General features: G+C 43.0%; 3 protein-coding genes and 1 long non-coding RNA gene across 26 annotated transcripts in view; 2 read left to right on the top strand and 2 right to left on the bottom strand.

Annotated features, from left to right (window-relative positions):
* Positions 1-8988, bottom strand: part of PLEKHA4 (pleckstrin homology domain containing A4) — a 58648-nt gene extending 49660 nt beyond the window's left edge. For 7 of the 9 annotated variants that reach the window (XM_072976687.2, XM_078377009.1, XM_072976686.2 and 4 more), the window contains exon 1: positions 432-5123. The gene's annotated coding sequence lies outside the window, so the exon portion shown is untranslated. Of the gene's footprint in view, positions 1-431; positions 5124-7772 lie in introns of those variants that run through there. The other 2 variants (XM_020792716.3, XM_078377008.1) reach the window with 2 other exon arrangements.
* The window catches only part of LOC110078583 (uncharacterized), a 301586-nt gene that overhangs the window by 162721 nt on the left and 117615 nt on the right, over positions 1-21250 (top strand). The window lies entirely within an intron of this gene.
* On the top strand, positions 6029-14722 carry PPP1R15A (protein phosphatase 1 regulatory subunit 15A). Its single transcript, XM_020792719.3, has 3 exons — positions 6029-6286; positions 9115-10600; positions 13481-14722. The coding sequence occupies exons 2-3, from the start codon at positions 9122-9124 to the stop codon at positions 13772-13774; spliced, it is 1773 nt and encodes a 590-aa protein (XP_020648378.3). The 5' UTR covers positions 6029-6286; positions 9115-9121; the 3' UTR covers positions 13775-14722.
* NUCB1 (nucleobindin 1) overlaps positions 13321-21250 on the bottom strand; it is a 22422-nt gene continuing 14492 nt past the window's right edge. For 9 of the 15 annotated variants that reach the window (XM_078377010.1, XM_020792787.3, XM_072976700.2 and 6 more), the window contains one exon: positions 20036-21046. In XM_078377010.1, the coding sequence (XP_078233136.1) occupies positions 20937-21046 (110 nt within the window). In that variant the 3' untranslated portion in view covers positions 20036-20936. Of the gene's footprint in view, positions 13757-20035; positions 21047-21250 lie in introns of those variants that run through there. The other 6 variants (XM_078377013.1, XM_078377011.1, XM_078377012.1 and 3 more) reach the window with 2 other exon arrangements.

The raw sequence follows: 21250 nt of genomic DNA, 5'->3' as shown, positions 1-21250 counted from the left end.
AGAACAGGGGGGAACATTTTCTCCAAAACTGGAGAGCCTTCTCACCTAGCTTCACTCCTTTCTGGAGCTCACCTATTGCCTGACACAGTATTTTATGCAGGCATGAACAGAATCTGGAAACATTATTTTCTTGGACTGTAGTCCCAGAATTGGCGGGGAGATTCTGGGAGTTGTTGTCCAGCAGAGATTTCCCCCCTCCCCCCTAATTCAGCATGGAGACACAACTGGAAAAAGGATGGTCCCAGGCATGCAAAACGCCACTTCTTCCCTTTGATGCACAATTGCACATCCATAAACACGCCATTCCATATGCACACCCGTGGTGCAAACCTCAAAGCATCGCTTCAAAGGGCTAGGGGCCCTTCAGCCAAAAGTCCAACAGAAGCAGCAAAACTCCAGTGGAAAATATGACAGATTTAGGTGCTCCTTACCTGGTTTCTGATGTTGCTGGTGGCCCCAGCTTTGTCTTGCCTACTAAACTGATTCAAGAGAGCAAGCGGCAGCAGGTTTGGGAGTTGGAGTTCCTGTACAGTTTATTTGTGCCAGGGAACTTTCTGCCTGCTTTTAGATCCCTACCCGTCTTGTCTACAGAGTCTGAATTCTGATCTCCAACATCATTTGAGTGCTACACCCTGGCTCTTCTCTTGATCCAGAAACCGCTTTCTCTTCCTCTCTTCTTCCATCCCTCATATTATCCAACTAAACATGCACCCCTCCGACTGATTCCCCTCCTTTATCTCTCTCCCTAATCACTATCACCCCCTCATCTCTTCTCTCTGTTTTCTTTGCTCATCCGCCCTGCTTCCTTTGCTCTGTCTCTCCTACGGTGAGGCTGGACTATCAGCAGTTTCCTAGCAGTTACCCATGCACTTCTTCTTTCCAATCGCCTGCCTTACAGATTTTTCTAATCAATTTCTCCCACTTTTTCTCCTTCTCTTTTCTTCCCCCCTTTCCCCTGCAGCTCCAGCAGGACAAGAAGAGAAGAAAGAATGAAGCAAAGAGATTGAATTTCAGCCCTGACACCCACCCCTCCACCTTCCTGGGGGCTTGGCTAGGGGAGGAGGGGAGAAAGAGGGCAAGTGGGAGGGTTCATATTGTGGGGAGATGGGAGTCGGAATTCCTGACCTTAAGGTAGGGAGCAGGGGAGGGGTTACCAAGCATTAGAAAAACAGGGATTTGGGAAGTTGACAAGGCGGAAAAGACACCCTTTTGACTAGTGGGGTGGGGTGACAGCCGGATCTCCTGGGTTAGAGAACTGGCAAGCTAGGGCACCTCCTGGTGGCTAAAATGGCCCAGAAATTAGGGAATGGAGGGGGGGGAGAGATAACCCTCACCCATTATTTTTTTAGTTCAGGCAAGTTTTGGCTGGAATATTTTCTTGACTTTTAATGATGCTCTTTTTTAATCATGCAAAGTTGAAACCATTGAAATACCTATTGTCTCTGAACAGGGAAACCCCTTGTATACCCATTGTTTTCAGGGTTAAATAATTGTCTTTCAAGGATGTAAGGCCCTTTTTAAGGCGAAAGGCGGAGTAAACTTATTTTAAATAAATTAAATAAATATTTTACCACATGCTAGCCTTGTGTTATTTACCGCATGAGAATCAGGAAAAGGAGACAGATATGATGGCTTGCTTTCCAGACTCGAAGGAAGTTACCTCAGACCTCCTCCTGCCCCCCCCTTCCCCATTTCTTAACTTCTTGATTGATTTCACTCTGAGACTGCCCCATAACCAGAACTCTCTGAGTCATCTAGAAGTCAATCCCAAACATGAAAATAGCAAACAGGGATAAAATGAAGAGTACATCATTAAACCAAGATATAAACAGAGCCGGGGCAAGTTACTTTTTCGGACTACAATCTAGGGTCCCTAGCCAGCGGAAAGATCCAGTGTTACCTTCCAAAAATCTGCCATTTTCAAGGCTTGTGGGTGGGGAGGGGATATACAGAAAGCAATTTGCTCTATCTTTCTGGACAACTATTTTCCACCTGGCTCCACTCCCAGATCATTACTTTAAACTCACGCGGTGCTGGGGACCCTGTGAACAATAGCACAGGAAATATAACTTTTCCAAACTCTTGCCACTGTTTTCTAAAAAGGTGGCAAAGGTTTTTAAAAAAAACACACCAGCCAAAAGGAAACAACACGCCAATCTGAAAGGGTGAAAATGGTTCTTAAAATGCCAGGAATAATTGAAAGGTTTTTCATCAGGAACCGCAAAGACTATAATGGAAGTACTGGTGAGTGGGTATCTCTTCTTCAGAAGAGAACGCCAACATCCTTCTAGCAAGATGGTACCACCCAGCTAAAAAAGTACGTTCTGTAACAGACTGACTGGTTTTGTGACAGCACATAACAACAAACTTGTATTCAGAGTAATGTGAGAGGAGGGGAGAGGGAAATGCCTTTTTTGTCAACAGAGCTGAAATACATTTACTCCATCTTCCCTTTCCGCCTTGTTTTACTCATCCACCCTTCTTAAACACTCAGCTTTTGGCCACAATGCTTCTAATTTCAATTTTTTAATTATATATTTCGCTTTCCGTTTTCTGCTATTATGGAAAAGTGGAAATGTTTTTTAAAAAGCAGAACAGAAACACTGATATTTTCTGTGTCCTCTTATCTTTCATTGTACTCTTTCCTTCCTTCCCCATTCTGAACCTTTAGCATCTTCTGATTTTAATTTCATTTTATGGTTTTACTTTAGTACTATGGTGCAGAACTAATAAATTTATTGTCATTGTAAATCTATACATAGTATACACATACAACAAAATTCACACAGACACCCAGAGACCAAACCCACATGCACAAACATTAAAAAAAATCCCCAAACATTCCCCTCCACTAAAAATCCCCAACTAAAAATACAAACATCTACATCACAGGCTAAGTAACACTGTCCAACTGTTCACTACTGGTGGTCTTTAAATTCATATTAAGTGCAATTATAGCTCTGGGATAAAAACTACTCAGAAAACGTGTGGTCCGAGTCTTAATTGTTCTGTATCTTCTGCCAGATGGCAACAGTTCAAAGAAGTTGTAAGGTAGATGGGAAAAGTCTCTAAGAATGTTGTGTGACTTCCTCAGACAGCGGGATGTGGAGATGTTGATAGTTGGATCCAGGGTTGATAGCTGGAGCCCCATGATATTCTGGGCAATTTTAATGGTGCTCTGTAGAGCTTTTTTTGTCCGCTACAGAGCTACTCCCAAACCATACAAGAATGCCATAGGTTAGGACACTCTCAATGGTGCTACGATAGTAGGACAGGAGTAAATGCTGAGATAAATTTAACTTCCCGAGCATTCTCAGGAAATACAGCTTCTTCTGTGCCTTCTTCACTAGCATGTTGGTGTTTATAGTCCATGAGAGGTCCTCTGAGATGTAAGTGCCCAGAAATTTAAAACTACCAACCCTCTCCACTTCCTCGCCATTTATGTACAGTGGTAAACGTACATTTCTCTTCCTCCGAAAATCAATTATGAGTTCTTTAGTGTTTTTTTTATGTTAAGTGTAACATTGTTTTGTTTACACCAGAATATCAACCCTTGTACTACCTTTCTGTAAGAAGACTCATTGTTCTTATTTATGAACCCCACCACTGTCATATCGTCTGCAAATTTAATAATTGTGTTAGTGTTATACAGTGGGGTGCAATCATGTGTGTACAGGGAATAATAGAGGAAGAGACTTAACACACAGCATAATATGTAACAAAAAAGAAGAAAATTAGAACAGTTGATGCCCTCTTCCTACGTACTTTGCTACTTTCCCCCTTCCCTCCCTTTTTATCCAGGTGGGTGGAGAAAGACCAGCAAAAGAGAGAGAGAGAGAGAGAGAGACAGCCTCTCAAAAATTCTAGGAGTACTGTCGCTGCTCCCAGACTTTGGAACTCCCTGCCACAGGAGGCCAGACTGGCTCCATTGTTGCTGTCCTTCCACAAGCGGAGACCTTTATCTTCAGGCAAGCTTTCCCACAGTGACTGGCTGTGGTGAGTGGTGTTTTTAAATGCATAGTTGTGCCTTACTGCTTTGCATGTGTTTTTGGTGTTGCTTTTGTTTACTGTTTTTTAAATGGGGTATTTGATTTTTTTAAAATATTTGTATACTTAATGTTTTTAGCTGTAAGTATTGTCTTTTAATGATGTAAACTATCTTGGTTCTTTTTAAAGAAGAAAGGCAGGGTAAAAATGTTTTAAATAAACGAATAGAGTGCACGGATCAGAACACTTCAGTGCTGCACTGGATTCCAAGTTTTGCAGTGGAACAAAAAGGAGTAAAGTAAAACAAAATTGCATCACTGCCTGTCAGTGGTGTGAAAAGCGAACTGGAAAACAGGTATTTTGTCTCACTCTGTGTTGATGCTTGTTTTAGCTTTATATCTATATTTTATTGCTTCTCAATCTGTTTTTAATAATACTTTTACCTAACATTTTCAATACAGAATTAATATGTTTTTAATTATTTTTGAATATTGGAATCATTTACAGTTTTTAGCTTTTAAAATTGTGTTTTCAATTATGTAAGCTGTCTTGGGCTGTTTTTATACAGCTCCTATGGTGTTATCCGCCACAACTCACCCAGATTCTCTCTAAAAAGCCAGAAATTTCCAAGGTTTCCCTGTCCTACACACATCATAGCTGAGAAAGAAATTACGTACAAATAAGTAGCAGGATGGCCAGAAAAGAAATATTTTCTCACTAGTTGCCACTAGTTGGGCAGGATAAAGATGTAAGTAAGTAAATGTGGAAGAAAAAAACATTAATCAAGAAAGTGAAAGTATATCTGAGGTAACTGGGTGTAATTTTTGCTCATCGCCTTTATCAGTTCGCTATGTTGACTAAAAGTGATGATGTACAGTATTTTCCAAATGTCTTGTGGGCCACAGAAGAAAATATCTGCTTTCAACAAATGTTTTACTTGTTTTTTTTTAAATGTTTTAAATGTGTTTTTAATTAATTTAATCCATTGTAAACTGCAAACAAACAAACAAACGATAAATCGAAGAGATTCCTGACGATTCATTACAAGGCATCCGTCAATCGCCAGAGGTCTGAATGGGGATCAAGGATCGTGATCACATTGCACATGCTTTAGTTGCTGCAAGGTTATTTACATGAGGTATGAAAACTTTGTGAAGGGTTAGTAAAGCAAGTGTCACGTGGCCACACCCACACACATGCACGCTGATACTGTGTGTGCATGAACCTGTGATTGAAATATTCATTGTAGTCCATGAAAGCTCACACTAAAATCAATGTGACCTGGTTGCCAGATGGTGCGGGATATAAATTCAAATAATAAACAAACAAATAAATCCGTTAGTCTTAAAAAGTCCAGTCAGTAGTTTGTACATATAACTCCCCCGAGTTCGTTGTTTAGAATCCCATAACCACCCAGAGTAGACACGTTCTAGATGGGCGGTACAGTATGTAAATCTAATAAATAAATATAAATCAATAACTATAGTGCATCGGCCTGAACCCACTTGGAGAACACCGGGTGGTACCTAGTCAAGTGCATTCATAAGCCACAAAAGTCCACAAAAGTTCAAATGTGTTAAGTCTTTAAAGAGCCCTGGGTGACTCTCTTAATCTTTGTTTCAATACAGAGCTACTTTAGAAAGACAGTATATCTGTGAAGATTTTTAGTCATTCAGGTGTGATTCTCTGGAAGAAGAGTCATGGCAACTGGAGTTCTTGTTAGACCGAAGAAGCTACTTGGATGACTAACGAAACGTTTCAATTTAACAAGAAAGAAGTCCAGTTGCCACCACCCACAACTTCCAGATTTCGAATGAGTGAAGTGGAAAACGAAAGTAGGAATTATCCACTACTGTATTTCGAACGCGTTTCTTTGACCGACAAAAGGGGAGAGAAAAATAATTCGTTTTTCGGTTTTTGACCCCTCGTGACCTAGAGAGCGCCGCGTTATTTCCCGCCCGCCCCTTTCCTAGGAAACTCGCGAGCCTTCCCGGCGGTCGGGCTGTCTTTCAACATGGCCACACCCTCCGTTCCTTAACGTCACAAAGCAATGACGTCACCTTCCCCCCCCACTCCGCTATTTATAAAGAGTGCGTTGCCAGGACGTGACACCTAAACATTCTTATTCCATGTTGAGAAGCCAGAAAAAGAGCATCGCGTAGTCGTTCTCTATCGGGCGAAATGGATTCTACCGAGACGAACAAGCGTGGTCGTGGGAAGCCGGCGATTCGACTCCTGATCCGCGTTAACCCCGCAGCCGCTTGCTGGAGCGAGTTCGTCACGGGTTAACATTCCGGAGGTGAGCAGGGCGGGGAAGGTAACCCCATAATTAGATAATTAGGTTCCATGTCCTCGGAAGTTCTTGTCCCTGCTTTTAGCCCCTAATGCTGGTAGACAGACAGCCTTTCCTTGGCTTTCTTTCTAGCCCTCTTCCTGACCCCAGGAGTCCCGATTCCCACGTTCGTTCTTCTGTTTTTTGGGGGGCAAAGGCGTCCCACCCGCCGATTTTTCAAAACAAAACCGGAGCTATTGTTTCCCAACCACTAACGCCCAGGCGTGCAGTGGCGCCTCGTTTTGTTATTCTTTTGTAATTTTAAGAGAACCCAGGCGTCCTAGCTACCCCCCTCCCGCCCCAGCTTCCTTCTTGGGGTGTAATCCGCTCCCCTGGCCCCGCTCCCCTTCTGTCTTGGCCTCTTGGCATATCCACCCAAACCGAACCAGCTTTTCATGGCTGCAGAGGACCCGGTCTGGCTTAATCCAGTTCCTGAAACTGTCTACTGTAGATTCAAACAAGAGGCGGTTCTTCTGCCCCCCCCACCCCACAAATTTATACCCCAGGAACGGTTTTATCCCTATAGGAAGATCCTCAAGGAGGGGATTAACATTCTGAGGCTCCAGAGCAATAGCGAGTTACTAAAAAGGAGTATTATTGTTATAGTTGCACAATGCATAACATTTAGTTTTTAAAAATTACATTTTAAGTTCTTCATAATCTGGTACAGTCGGCCTATTTCAATGTACGGTATATAATCTGGTCCTCCCTCCAGACAACCCTTTCCTGTAGCCTCCCAAACTGAACCCCTCGTGTGGTGCTCCATTTTATTTTTGTTCTGCCCCAACCCCATCACATGACAATCAGGAATTCGGTTTGTCTCCTCTCTGAAGGATGTTTTTCTTCTTCCCATAGAAGAAAAATCTTCTGGTGTTTTTTCTTCTTCTCGTCCTCTAAATCTAGCACTTCTTTATCCTTCTACCCGTCAGCCTGGCTCCCCCTGCGAGGTCTACCACATATTTTCTTTCTTTGCTGCTTCTCCACTCTGCCCATGTACTGAATTCTTGCATACGAAAACTAAGCCCACATTCCGCCTCTGAGCTCCAGGCCCCTCTGGTCAGGACCCAGCATCCTTCCCTCTCTGTATTCTGCTTCCTCCGAAGGGCCTTATCCTAGCACAGGACTTTATCCTCTTTGCTCCCAAGGTCCCTGAACTCTGTCTTTTTCTACATTTGCTCTTCACCCCCATTACCCTTTAGCTTGAGAAAGACCACAGAACAAAAAAAGAAAAAGAAAATCAGATGGAAGAGAAAATAAACATCGCAATGAGTCCCTTTTCGTTTCAGAGAGGTCTCTGATGGTTACGGGTTTCCCACTGTTTTGTGCTAGATGTTCTGTTTCTGCACACGTGAGTCCTCTCATAGTATTTAGGACTTTTCAAAGTGTATATTCCCCTCCCTTTCCCCCCCCCCTTATCATCTCCCCCCCGCCCACTCCCATATCTAGATCTAACCTGTTGTGGGTCAGCGGGTTTGTCGTCCTTCCTCTCTCCCCAGCAGCAGCTGCACAGCCAACTTCCCGACGGTGTGTGTGTGTGTGTGTGTGAGAGAGAGAGAGGTTCTTCCCCTCCTGCTTCCGGACTGGGGTGTTGCCAGCGTTCCAGGGGCACTTGCTGGAGCTTGTTTGGGGCGCGCCCTGAATTAAGTCAACCTACATCTTTCAGACCGGGAGATGATCCATAGGAAACAAGAGAGGCAAACTGAGGCACAGAGAGGGGGCCCGAAGGAATCGTGTTGGAACTGTGGGATAAAAAAGCCTTGGGGGGCTAGATTCCAGTTCCTTCCCTCCCCCTCGTTGTCTAAACTTTCCAGTTCCTCTTCTGCTTCTGGAATCTTTATTCCGAGAGTGCTTTTCATAATACACCTCACGTTCCTTGTGAAAAACATGGAAACATTACTTTTTGGGGGGTTTCTCTTTCCTGGATCTTCCAACTAGTATATCCCCTGGCCAGAATCAACCATTGACTTTGTAGTCTAAAAAAACAAACATGTTCTGACATGTGTTGGAGTTACGATTTCCCTGAGGTGATCTCGGGAAGAATGCAGCTGCCCATCTAACCAATCCAGATGCCATAACCCACTCGCTTTAGGGTTCAATCTTGGAATCTGTCATCCACGCCAAGATACATTCCTGGAATACATGATTTAGTAATAATGGCTCTGAGGATGTATAGAATGCTCTTGTTGCCTCACCAAGTATAAACAACTTTTTCTTGCACACTTTGGAATTAGGGGCAGATCTTCCAGGTGGATTTCAGGTAGACTTGAATAGTTTAACCTCCCTTAGTTCAAGTTTTTAAAATAGTTGTGCTAATATTCATCCAAATCATGTGACAGCTGGCAGCGCTTCAGCTATTAATGGACTTAGACTTGCCACCCGGGTGGATAAAAATCAGTGATTTTTTAAAAAATGATTTCAATCACAACTTGCCTAGCAAGAATAGCCAGTACAGAAATACTGGAGGGGGGCACAAATTGCCATTATTCCAGTAATTGTACTTCTGGGAGATGTTGGAGACTATGATCTGGCACATCTGGACAGCAGAGGACTGGAAAAGGCTAAGTTGGGTCTCCTGATGTTGTTGGACTACAACCCCCTTCATCATTCGCGACACTGGCTGGGAACAAAAGGAACTGCAGCCCAACATCATCCGAAGGACTACATGTTCCTCCCCTCTGCTGTGCTAGACCAGATGCGTAAGTCTTACCTTAGGGAAGACTGTTTTGTGGTTCTAACCCTGTGGATTCTTGCTCTTGTTTTAACCATCCTGGAATCTGCCTTCTGCTTCTTTTCAGACCTAAAATGCCACCGTGCATCACATTCAGCCAGTTGACCTCACACCGTCAAAATACAGCTACGATGCTGATTTGCGGCAATCCTTTTGGACTCAGGGTGGCTAAATCTCTACCTCCAGAATCGAGCAGACCCACCCCTGCTGCTAAAGCGAATGTTGGGATCATGGTGCTTGGGCGGATGGTTCAGTTTGCTATGGACTGTTTGAAGAAATATCTGCACCTCTGGCAGAATTTTCCTGCAAACTTGATGGCAGCTATTTTGAAGGGCATGGCCCAAGGGGCCATGGCCATCTTGGAGAAGACAATGAGACTCTTTGAGGGGGAAGGACTTGGAAGCGACGGAAGCAAAATGGAGCAGCAATACCTGAAAGATCATCTAGAATTTCTCATTGTGAACAATAACGAAAGGTGTACAATGGAGGCTATAGAAAGCTTTGTTGAAGATAACTGCTCTGGTCACTTTCGAAAGTATCATTCACCTACCTTTGGAAAAGCTGAGATGGATAAGATATATTTGGAAAAAGAAGGCATTTCTGAACTGTGTGTCATGAGTCCCTCCATCTTTCTGAACTGGGAGAGTAATTGGGAACCTTCATCAGAAGAAGACAGCATGGACCTAGAAGACATCATGAGCCAGAGAGAGCTCTACAAGGAAGAATTGGGAGATTGTATCCATCCCCAAATGAGCTTGGGGATTGATGGATGTTTTGGAAAAAACCTGCCAGGTGACTCCAGCCACCAAGGAGACCTAGAGAACTTTGAAGGGGACCTTTGGCAAAGTTTGGAAAGTACCCCTGTTTCCCAAGAAAGAAAGGACAACCAACTCTTCTATGAGGATTTGGCGATGCAGGAAGATTATAGCTTAGAAAATCCACCTGACTTCCTAAATGATGCTGAACAGGTAGAAATGAACACGAAAGATGAAGCTGAAGATGTCCTCAACTCAGAAACGTCAGCCATGGCCCAGGGTTCCAGAAGCTCCCTTGTCATGTCCCTGTTCTACAGCCCATCAGAAGAAGAGACAGATGATGAGGATGATTCAGAGGACTGGTGGGATGAGTTGGAAGAGAGTGGATGCTCCAGAATGTCTGTAGAGGGCTGTGATTCAGGAATGAAAATCTTGCAATTAAAAGATGACACGCTACATGAAGATGAGAACACATGTGGCAGTTTCTTTATGAACAAGGATCCTTTCCATCCACTCTGTTTTTCCAAGACCATTCAGCCTCGCAGGCCCCCCACTGCTGCCCCACCTGAGCCCAAGAATCGGCAGGAAATCACAGTCTCTTTTTATCTGTCAAAGTTGGACCCGAAACCGGAGGAGTCGATCAATCCGCCAAAGCAACTATGGCCCAAAAAGGCCCCAAAAGTGAACCATAGATCTTCAGCTCACAAATGCTGCCAACCAGACTCAAGGAAAAATGAGGATCTTTTCACCAAAGAAACACCACCAGTTTCTCAGGAGCAAAACCAGGTAGTCAAGAAGGTAAGCCGTTTAAAATACTTTTTGTTGACTAACCAGAACTCCGAAGTTCAACATAGGTTGAAACTCGAGGAGAAGGTTCAAAAACTGATTACTGGTTCTTTGCTACTCTATAATTAGGAGTAACTAACATAATTAGCCTTGTCCTTCTCTGTCAATAACCTGGATTAAAATTAGCTGCTTTATTCGTCAGTGTTTGAGAAGTAGTCATAATTTGTATCACTTTAATTATGCTTTTTGTGCAAAAAGTGGTGGTTAGGCTTATTGTGGCCTTTCTCATTTATGTAGAGGGTAGAGTGAAGAGGTAGGATAGTTGGTCCAGAGGCAAACATTCAGCAGGCATAGCTTGGATGTGCCCTATTTATTTGAAACAATTCTGCTTCTGCCTTGCTGTCCCCTTTTCTTCAGTCAAAGCAGCATACAGCGTGTTTAAAAACAGATATAAAATTCCAGATAAAAAATCTCTCTCAACAGAAGTTGCAGACCAGAAGAGTTTAAATTATTTACCAGAGCCTTGAAAGATGTTTTAAAAACCATTCAGTGCCCAGAAAAGAAAGAACATAAGTGGTTTTTCTGGTGCCTAAAATCCAAAGAATTTTAATCACAGGTGAATGGGGTACAGTCTGAAAAAGCTCTCATGGTGGTACATTTAGGGTGGCATAGGACTTTACCAGTGAGGAGGGCTCCTACACTTGGAGATCTATAGATCTCAAGAGTTTGGAAGAATTGCTGTCTAAACTACAACTCCCAGCTGTCCTCAGTTGCGTTAGACTTCAACTTTCATTCCCCTCCCTCAAATAAATAAATTTATAAAGTGCTCTTTCTGTAATACTCTGCTAAATAGAATTATCCTCCCCCTCCTGAACTTTCTCATCCCCTTATTATAAAGATGGTTCACACTTTTTGCTCTGTGACTCCCAAGTTCAGTTTCTCTCAGTATCTCCTTTAGGCTTAACTGTGCCACCCCTGCCCCACACTGTGGTTTCACCCTTTGAAGAGAAAACCTTGAAATAGCTGGCAACCACCATGCAATACTAGATGTCCAGCATGGATGTGAATGATGCAAGGATGACACATTTTCCCAGCTGTGTCCCTTCTTAGCTTGGTGCTGCCCCTCCTACTTCTCGTAGGAAACGACCAACCTCCAGTTACTTGCAGATCTATAGAAAGCTGAGCAGCGGTTTGGTAACTGGGGTAGGCGGGTCTTAATAGTAGTTTCATGCTTGTGTGTGGGGTGGGGATAGGCGTGGGTCAAGCCTACAGGGTTGCAGGGCACAGCTAGCTCACCTCTGCTGCTCCCTATAAAACCAACAAATAGTTGTTTTCTCCTGTGTGCGTTTTAGTTTGTCGAGGAACTTATGGGAGACAATGCTTATGAATGTGGGAGTGGAATATAATTTCGAATTTGCCCCTGGAGTGTGGAGACACACATGAAATGTGCCTCTGAGCATGGGCAGAGTACTTGCTCCCTAGTTTTTGGGAAGCTGTATCTAATCCAGATGTGCCAAGTACTATATAGGTGGAGGCAGGGAAGGAATGACCTTTAGATCCCGTGATGTAACTTCCAGGGCTTTCATGGCAGCATCCAGTTGTTGTTTTTTCAGGTAGAAAGTCAGGAAAGGGGCGGAAATATGGTGTAGTCAGCCTTGAGGGCCGTTCCAACATACACAGGAGGAAAGGGTGAGGGGTTATCAGCTTCTCTCTGGGCTATAATAGGGAGTTACTGCTGTCCTCATTCAGCACTCAGAGTAAGCCAGATGTAGTTGCTAGGCTGTTGGAGGAGGATTTGAGGAGACCATTTGAGCATGATTCTCACATGGTAAGTTTGTCTCTCAGAAGGTTGTTGTGGGGACAGAAATTGAGACGAAAACCAGGAAAGGCAAGATACACATAAAACAAACCAATATGCTGCCCCCCTGATACTACAGATGTTGTATTATCTCTGCTCATTGGTGGCTGCTGCCTTGGGCCCATGGAGCTGCAGTCAAAAAGGACCCCAGGTTACCTCCCTTTGACCCACTGAGAGAGGGGCAGAGGCTTGACATTTGTGCCAAATAAAGGACTCTGATCTCCTCCAGAAGCTCCCGTGTTTCTTAATGTCTGGAATAAGCACAGAAGCATGGGACACACTGTCCTTACAAATGGCATCGGACTCTATATTTCAGGCGAAGCCTTTCGTAACTTACACAAATATCTTGAAGGCAAGACAGTCTTGCCTGAGATGTGATGTTAAAATAACTTGGGTTCGTTTTGCTTTGCACTGAAGGGGTGACCACATTGGCAAATAATGCACATCACATTGCATTTGGCACAGTTAGATTCAGTATTTTTCCAGATGACTATGTGACATACCGGTACATCCTAAAGCAACTCAGCCCAGTCTTCTTCCACATTTATTTGTTGTTGTTTTTTTCCTTCACTGGCAGGTGCTGGGGGTGGGGGTTTCTTGCTCTTTGTGTTTTGCAACAATTCAGTTTGTTCCAGCTTGTGAGATAATGATAATGGCTGGATAGCTCAGTGGTTTAAGGTATCTGGCTGTGGAGACAGAGGTTGGGAGTTCGATTCCTCGCTGTGCCTCCTGTGAGTAGCGCCAGCCTGTGTAGCCTTGGGAAAGCTGCACAGCCCCAAGGCAGCTCCAGAAGAAGGGAGTAGTAAACCACTTCTGAATATTCTCTGCCTGGAAAACACTGAAAAGGGTCTCCCATAAGTCAGAATTGACTTGATGGCATGTGTACTATTTTTATTGTGGGATAATTAAACATTTCCGTGTGGATGGTAAGAGCAATTTAAGGGAGGTTGCGACTCAGCACAATTCAAAAATGGAGTTAAAATCTTGCTGGGAAGTAATCTGGAAACCTCATCATCTTTTTCTTTTACCTTTAGGTTCGATTCTCTCCAGTGGTCAGGGTCCATCCACTGGTGGTGTGGGATTATGCGTCCCGGTCTGCGCGCCGAGGTCCTTGGGAGGAAATGGCCCGTGACCGCTGCCGTTTCCGTCGGAGGATTGGAGAATTGGGAGACATCCTGGAGCCTTGTCTAGGAATGGAGCACCGGGCTAAAGTATGGAGAAGGATCCACGGGGTTTCAGATTCTTTTCAGGAAGATGACAGCACGGACACATCTCTCGTTCCTCCTTCTGCTGCAGCGAAGAAGCTCTGTCTGCAAGACCAGAGATGAAATGGCTTTTCAAGGTGGTGACTATGGAGCAAACAATCTGTGTTTGAATTTGGGTAAAAGATTCTGGAATTTTGCTAGGCAACAGAATGATAGTCAATTCAAAACCTTCCTAGCACTAAGGAATCCCGATGGGATCTGAAGGCAGAGTTGGACAGTGTCACTCCTTCCCAACCTTGCATTCATTCATAGAAGTGGGTGTTTAAACACAGAAATGTCTCCGTAGTCATCATAACCTTTGAAACGCTGTCTACTAGACTACGACATAGTGAGATAAATCGCTCATCTGGGTTTGGGTTCAAACTTCCCTGTGGGTGAGACTGAGTTTTGTGGTTTGGAGATGGAGAAATCAGCTGGCTCTTTTGATTTCTGAATAAAGGCACTGATGTTAAGCTGCTGTTGCTGCTTCAGTTCAGACCTGAATTATGTCCACAATGGTAACAATGCAAGTTTGTATGTGTTTGAGAGAGGTTTTGTTTCAAAGGTGGAGTATTTGCTGTTGCACATGCATTTCATAGGCCTAGTGCATTGTTGCAACATTTTTATTTGAATTCTTTTGGCAGAGGAGATGGGGGGAGTGCTCTTTTGCGCCCCCAGACAACTCCTTACTTGTCTTTTAAGTCACTTCTCAATTCAACATGATGCCCAGTTCCTGAAAGCCCACACTGTCCCCTATTCCTGTCATTGTGAATATTTGGTGGGGGGGGGTTGTTTTACAAGCTCAGTATCTCTCAGACCAAGCCTTGAGTAGCTTGTGCCAATATCTTGAAGGCACGTTTTCTCTTAAATTAAAAGTGTTTATTAAATTTTTGGTGTGAGCTCCCACTGGCAGGGAGACAGTATGTTATTTTTTTCATAATGTATAATAAGTACCTGATCATTCATTTGTATACTCTGTTGTTATAGTTGTAGCTGCAATTATTTTTATTAAAATAATTTATTTTCCCTCCAGTCTTCTTGCATTTACTCATTTACTGATTATAAATAAATAAAACTCATCCTACTAAATTGGGTGGAAGGCCCTTCTAATCCGGTGTCCTGTTTCCCACAGTGGGCAACCAGTTGCTTATGGGAATCCCAAAGAGGCAAACACCTTTCATAGCTGATGTGAGATATTGTATCCAGACCAGAAGCCACTGATAGTGTTGTCCTCCAGCAATTTTCCCAGTCTCTATTTCTTAACATATAGGTACGGTACTCAAAGTAGAGGGCCATCACTATATGTTATGGTAGCAAATCTTAAGTTTAGGTGTATATTGTTATTCAATTAGGTGTATATTGTTGTGAAGAAGTGACTCCTGACTTTCCCACCATTCAACTTCATTGGATAACTCAAATGTGCAAAGTTATAAGAAGCAGGAATCTGTTGTACAGTGTCTGTCTGTGCCAAAAAGAAAAAAGAAAGAAAAAAGAGCCACCACTGCTTTGTGTTTCGGTGAAATGTGGTTAATCGATTTTAAAGAAGAATGTCACATTCTGGCATTTCCCGTTTTGCTGTCTGTGAGTGGGAGAGAGCAGAAGAGCGGATCCTAGAGAGTCTAGAGACTATCTCAACTGTTGACATTGATGTTGTCAACATTTAGGCTAGCTTTTGTTATGTAAGTCTTGGTATCCTTTTTCCTGCTGTCAACAAGGACATGATATTGCAAGCCCAGGCATTTTGAATCATGGAATACAGAAGCAATATCTCGCATTCATGAACTGGAGATTTTTCTTGAAGGATTGAAATGTCTGCAACAACAATAGACAATGTGTGGTCCTCTAGATGGTTTTGGACTGCAATACTCATCATTCCTTGATGTTGACTAGCTAGGCATGATGGAAGGACCACATGTGCTCCATCTATACTAACAGGCAAAAATGCTCCAGGCCTTTCAGACACAATTTCCCAGCTGTACTGAAGAAGCCAGAGATTGAACTTGCAACTCTTCTTTTGTATGCAAAGCTTATCCTCTACCACTGAACTATAGATCTTTCCTTCTGGTAGACCCTGGTGGGCTGGCAGTATCTAAGAGAACTTTTATTTCAAGACTTCAGGTTCCTGGACTGTATCTGGTGTTCTGGAAGCAAATGGAATTTTTAAAAGGGTGCCAACATTTAACAGGAAATCCACCACCTATCTAGTTTTACCATCTGTTTTGTTTATGTTTTTAGTTTTAGCTGAAAGAGCCTTTTCTGTGGTGGCACCTCATTTTTAGAGCCTTCTCTCCAGAGTGGCTCACCAGGTGCCTACTTTATCACATTTCATTTACTTATTTAAAATATTTCTTTGATGCATTTCTACCTACTTTTCTACCTCCCAAGGTAAAGTTAAAATAATAAAAATAAAAACTTAGAACAAGTTTAAAATGTTTATAAACAGATTCAAAACATTCTCCAAAAATACACGCATATCAAGTCTTTTTAAAAAAACCCAAAATATGACAGTTATTCTTCCTTTTCTTGAAAGCCTTGGTTGTTGGATGATGATCTTTTGTTCACTCAGTCCTTTTAAGCTCTGGGTTTCAGCTCTTTTAATCTGCTTTCAATTGCTGATTTTTTTAAAAAGTTAATTTTTATTCAGTTTTTTTAAAAAAATCTAATTGTTAAATTATCCTGGAAACCAGCTGGTTGGAGGGTAACATACAAGTACCCCAAATAATAATTAATAAATGTTCTGATTACTAGTTTTATGAAAGCCAGCAAAATCAAAACACCTCTCATATTTGGGCCAACTGCTCTCTTCCTCATGCATGCCTCATTTTACCTCAAAACTATAAAACACAATTCTAGCTTTAACAAGCAAAGTAGGTAGAAAGTCAGGTTTACTCAAAGAATGGAACTGAGGGAACTAAGCTGGGTAATACAGCTTGAATCACACCAACAGTATACATAAATAGCCTTGTGACAATAAGCTGGAATCCCTCTCATACGTTTGGAATGCAGTCCGGCATAGCAACTGTGACTGGTTCACAAGTCCTTGAAAACAAATGGTTGCCAAACTTAAGCTGAGAGCCATTACAAATAGCTCTGTGAGTGGCTGTCCAAAAATAACGGGTGCAGAAGACAAAGAAGAGAAGAGAGCCTGAGTTAAAATATTTTGGTCAAATCCACTTGTATAATTACACTGGCATAACACTAACAGCATCAATCTGGAGGCAAATGGCCACAGGTTAAGGATGTGCCATGTTTAGTCGTGTCCGACTCTTCGTGATCCCATGGACAAGAGCACGCCAGGCCCTCCTGTCTTCCACTGCCTCCCGGAGTTGGGTTAAATTCATGTTGGTAGCTTCGATGACACTTTCCAACCATCTGGTCGTCTGTCGTCCCCTCTTTCCTTCACACTTTCCCAACATCAGGGGCTTTTCCAGTGAGTCTTTTCTTCTCATGAGATGGCCAAAGTATTGGAGCCTCAGCTTCAGGATCTGTCCTTCCAGTGAGCACTCAGGGTTGATTTCCTTTAGAATTGATAGGTTTGTTCTCCTTGCAGTCCAGGGGACTCTCAAGAGCCTCCTCCAGCACCACAATTCAAAAGCATCAGTTCTTCGGCGGTCAGCTTTCTTTCATGGATTGCTGCCTTGTCGTGGCGAAGGGGCTTGAGTAACTCAGAGAAGATATGGGCTATGCCCTGCTGGGACACCCAAGATGGACAGATCATAGTGGAGAGTTCTGACTAAACGCAATCCACCTGGAGTAGGAATTGGAAAGCCACTCCAGATTCTTTGCCAAGAAAACTCCATGAACAGAAACAAAAGGCTAAAAGGAAGTGCCATAGATGCCTGTTATGTACTATGTCGACGTCTCTGTTCAAGAGGATTTTGACCCTTATTACATAAACCATGTAGGGAGACAAGTGCTTGTCAATACCATGGTTCTGTGAAGCCTAGATGGATCACATGCAACACTCTCAATTTAAAGATTTTGGGGATGAAGGAAAGATTTGGTTCCAAAAGTTTAATTTAGCCTTCCCCATCCTTCTTACCGGGTTACGGATTACAACTCCCATCCAGCCCTTTGGTGTACCTCTGGTTGTCTCATTTTTTAAAGACAAATCTGGCAGAGACCACTTGGGTATAGAGGGATTGTAGTATCTTATCAAAGATGACTTCACCAATTTGTAATCTTTTGGAAACATTCTGTGGGTTTAAAGTTTAACCACACGGCAAGGAAGGCAAAGGTCTTGTCTGCGTCATGAGGAAATTACTTCTCAAAGATCTCCACATTTGCTGCAGAGTTTTTGAAACTGCTATTTATGGCAAAATCCCCCACATATTAATAAATCATGTGCTGCCAAGTCAATTCTGACTTATGGCAACCCTTTCCAGGGTTTTTCAGGTAGAAATCGAACTCCCAACCTTTGGCTCCACAACCAGACACCTAACTCACTCAGGGAGCCTACACACTATTAATTACTTTAAGTGCTATAGGCAAGTGTAGTTATTATGTTCTACGTTTAAAAAAATCACAACAGAATACAGCTTGACAAATTCTGCTCAAAATGCCTCTGAAAAGGCTGAAAAATGCTTTTACATTAAAAGTCAGTTTGTTCCATACACGGCAATGCTGTTTTTGCTCCTGACTATTTCTGAAATATCACATTAAATCTGAAAGCTCTCTCTTCTCCCACATTGTTAAAATGGGAAGAGGGCCATATCCCAAACAGGCACATGCAACTACGGTACTATGAAAGATCCCAGAAAACCACGTGGGTGGAGTCCACTGGAGGCGGTGAAACTTAACAGAAGGAACAGGTTGTATCTCTATTACGCCCACATTGTTTATTTTCTAACTTAGGAAGGTGGAAACAGGAAGGCAAACGACACCTATTGAAACAAGAATCTGAACACGTGAGCGCACAGCTGTGTGCTGATTACCTCAGCCTTCAGGGAAGAAAGCCTTGTGCACTGGCAGCATGTGGTTTTAAACAAACAGATGTTCTTTCAAGAGCCTAGGGCTGCCCCCTAGAGAGGCAGCCCCATGGCATTTTGCTGACCCAAAGCAGAACCCCACTGGGGTTTCTCTGCAAATGGGTGTTCCTTGCCCTCTAAAAGGTCTCACAGTGTCACTCAGGCCCCAGCCGGCCTCTTCAGCCCTGCCTCCCCCCTGCAATGCAGCCTTGAAGTGAGGCACCTTTACTACCAGCCTGGGAAGGAACTCCCAATATGTATTTTTTCAAATGCCAAAAAAACTTGTCCTGCCCCACTAAACAAGTCTTGTGGGCTGGTTTGAAGCTTTTTTGAATACAGGACCCCCTTATCCACGGGATCGGTATCCACTGACTCAATTATCCACGGTCTGAAAATATTAAAAGTAGTAAAAGAAAAAATATGTTCAGAATATTACCAGAACAAGTCAGTAAAGGCAACCAGAGGCTGTGCTATGAATACTTGTTAGTGAAGAAAACATAGCATGTTCTCTGTAATGCATGTTTTTTTCCTGTTTTCCTTTTACCATACTACAGTATATCTATCTATACACACACACACACACACACACACACACACACAGAGGCATCCTTCAGTCTCGAGAGACTATGGTAACATGCTCTGAATCGAGGAGTGTCCTCTCCAGAGCATGAAGCCTGGGTAAAGTAATATGGACACCATACTACACACAGAGAGAGTGGGGGGCAGAGAGGGGGAGATTGCTATTATCCACGGTTTTCAGTACCCACGGGGGGCTTGGAACAAATCCCTAGCAGATTTGGGGATCCTACTGTTAAGTTTTTGACATATCTCTGATGTTAACAAGTCTTTTTCTGCTGCTACATTGTTTTGGTTAGGTAATGCTTCTTTGTGGCTTTGAGTCTTTTTGTAACAGGTGACACCTCATGTCTTTCAAAACCACACCCACAACAGGTTACAAAAAAGATAGATAGGATAATAATGTCTGTGTGTCTGCATATGTCTCCAAGCATGTGTGTGTTTGGGTAGTGGTAGTAAATGAGGAGTGTGGCTTACTGCAGAACCAACAAAGGAGAAAATTGGTCATCATTCCAGAGGCTTTACATCTACACTGGATCAGAAAAGCAACTATGATATTGTGAAAAGAAAAGAAAAGAGAAGAGAAGAGAAGAGAAGAGAAGAGAAGAGAAAAGAAGAAAAGAAAAGAGAAAAGAAAAGAAAAGAAAAAAAGAAAGAAAGGCCACGATAGCTTAATCTGACTTATTTTAGTGAGCAAACCATGACAAACACAAGGGCTCACTTCTAAGCGAATATGCACTGTAAGATAATCCTATCAGGAAGGACGAGGAATGAATAGGAAATAATAATGAACACCAAAAGGGAGGGTTCAACAGCTTTATTAAATAGAAGGATCCAAATTATTCCACCACAATAATGTTCTCAACATTTGTTCTGTCTAAAAAAGATGTAACACTGCAATTAGAAAAGGGAGAAAAGAAAAGTACAATAGTATACTACATTTAAGAGACATCATGTGCCCTGTCTGTTAATGTACCCATAAGTATCAACAAAACTTTGGCAAAATGGCTGGACAGTTATACGACAACAAATCTTTCTTCCCATTTTTCCCCTTCCTCATCCTTCTAAAAAGCAACCACCACCACCACCCATCACCTTCCTCATCAGAGCCCTCTGACTTAAGGGCTCCTTCAGAAGCCTGTTCTGGTTGGAGAGAAACACAGAGTCCTGATTCATACAAAGGAGTAGGAAATATTTTAAATACCCTTCTCTGCTTGTCTGGAAATGAATGGACGAGGGGAAAAAAGCATAGACTGGCTGGCATCTATATTAAGTCTCCTCCCACTGGCCTTTATAACAGACAGAATTTCTTTCCCATTTCCCCCAACCACTGTCCTAGGGAAAGTGGTTGCTCTGAATGCAGCAGGGGTGCAAAGTGTCAGTGGATCTTGGGGCCAATTTTCTACCCCAGACACTGCTGCATGCGACACACATTCTGCATTGCTGCTGTAGTGTTGAAATCTGACAGCAGGCAAGGAAAAAGCCCTTTAAAACAAGCATAGTGTCCTTGATTTGAAAAGCATCTTCCAAATTGTTGCTGAATTTCTGCTGTGTGATTTACTGCTGAATTTTTACAGTGGTGATGGGGAGCTGTTAAGGGGCCACAGGGCACGTGAAGCCCAAATTCTGTGTAGTGTCCCGCCCCAGGATAAAAGGAAAATATATAAGTCACTCAGACATACACACAATTTCCAAGCTGTGCTCTACTGGATCTCTACTTCTGGATGTGGCTGGTTCTGAACAGCTTCTGGCTGGTTCTGCTGGGAAGGATGCTCTGGCACTCCTGGTTGGGAATCAGGTGGAGCGGCCTGGTCTGGAAAGAAAAGACAACTGGACGTGTCGAGATTCTGCTGCATTCATTGCACATTTAACTTTGCTTCTGTAATGACCCACACACTGTGCCCCCATTTTTCTCTTGGCCTCTTCTTGCCCACACGCTCACACACCAATGTCGGAAATGGAACTAATTCCCTCTAAATACAATGGGCTCCTTCTTATGGAAGCTGCCAAGAAGAGG

This window comes from Pogona vitticeps, chromosome 6 (genome assembly GCF_051106095.1).
Source record: "Pogona vitticeps strain Pit_001003342236 chromosome 6, PviZW2.1, whole genome shotgun sequence".
Taxonomy (NCBI): domain Eukaryota; kingdom Metazoa; phylum Chordata; class Lepidosauria; order Squamata; family Agamidae; genus Pogona; species Pogona vitticeps.
This window is presented reverse-complemented; position numbering and strand designations above follow the sequence as displayed.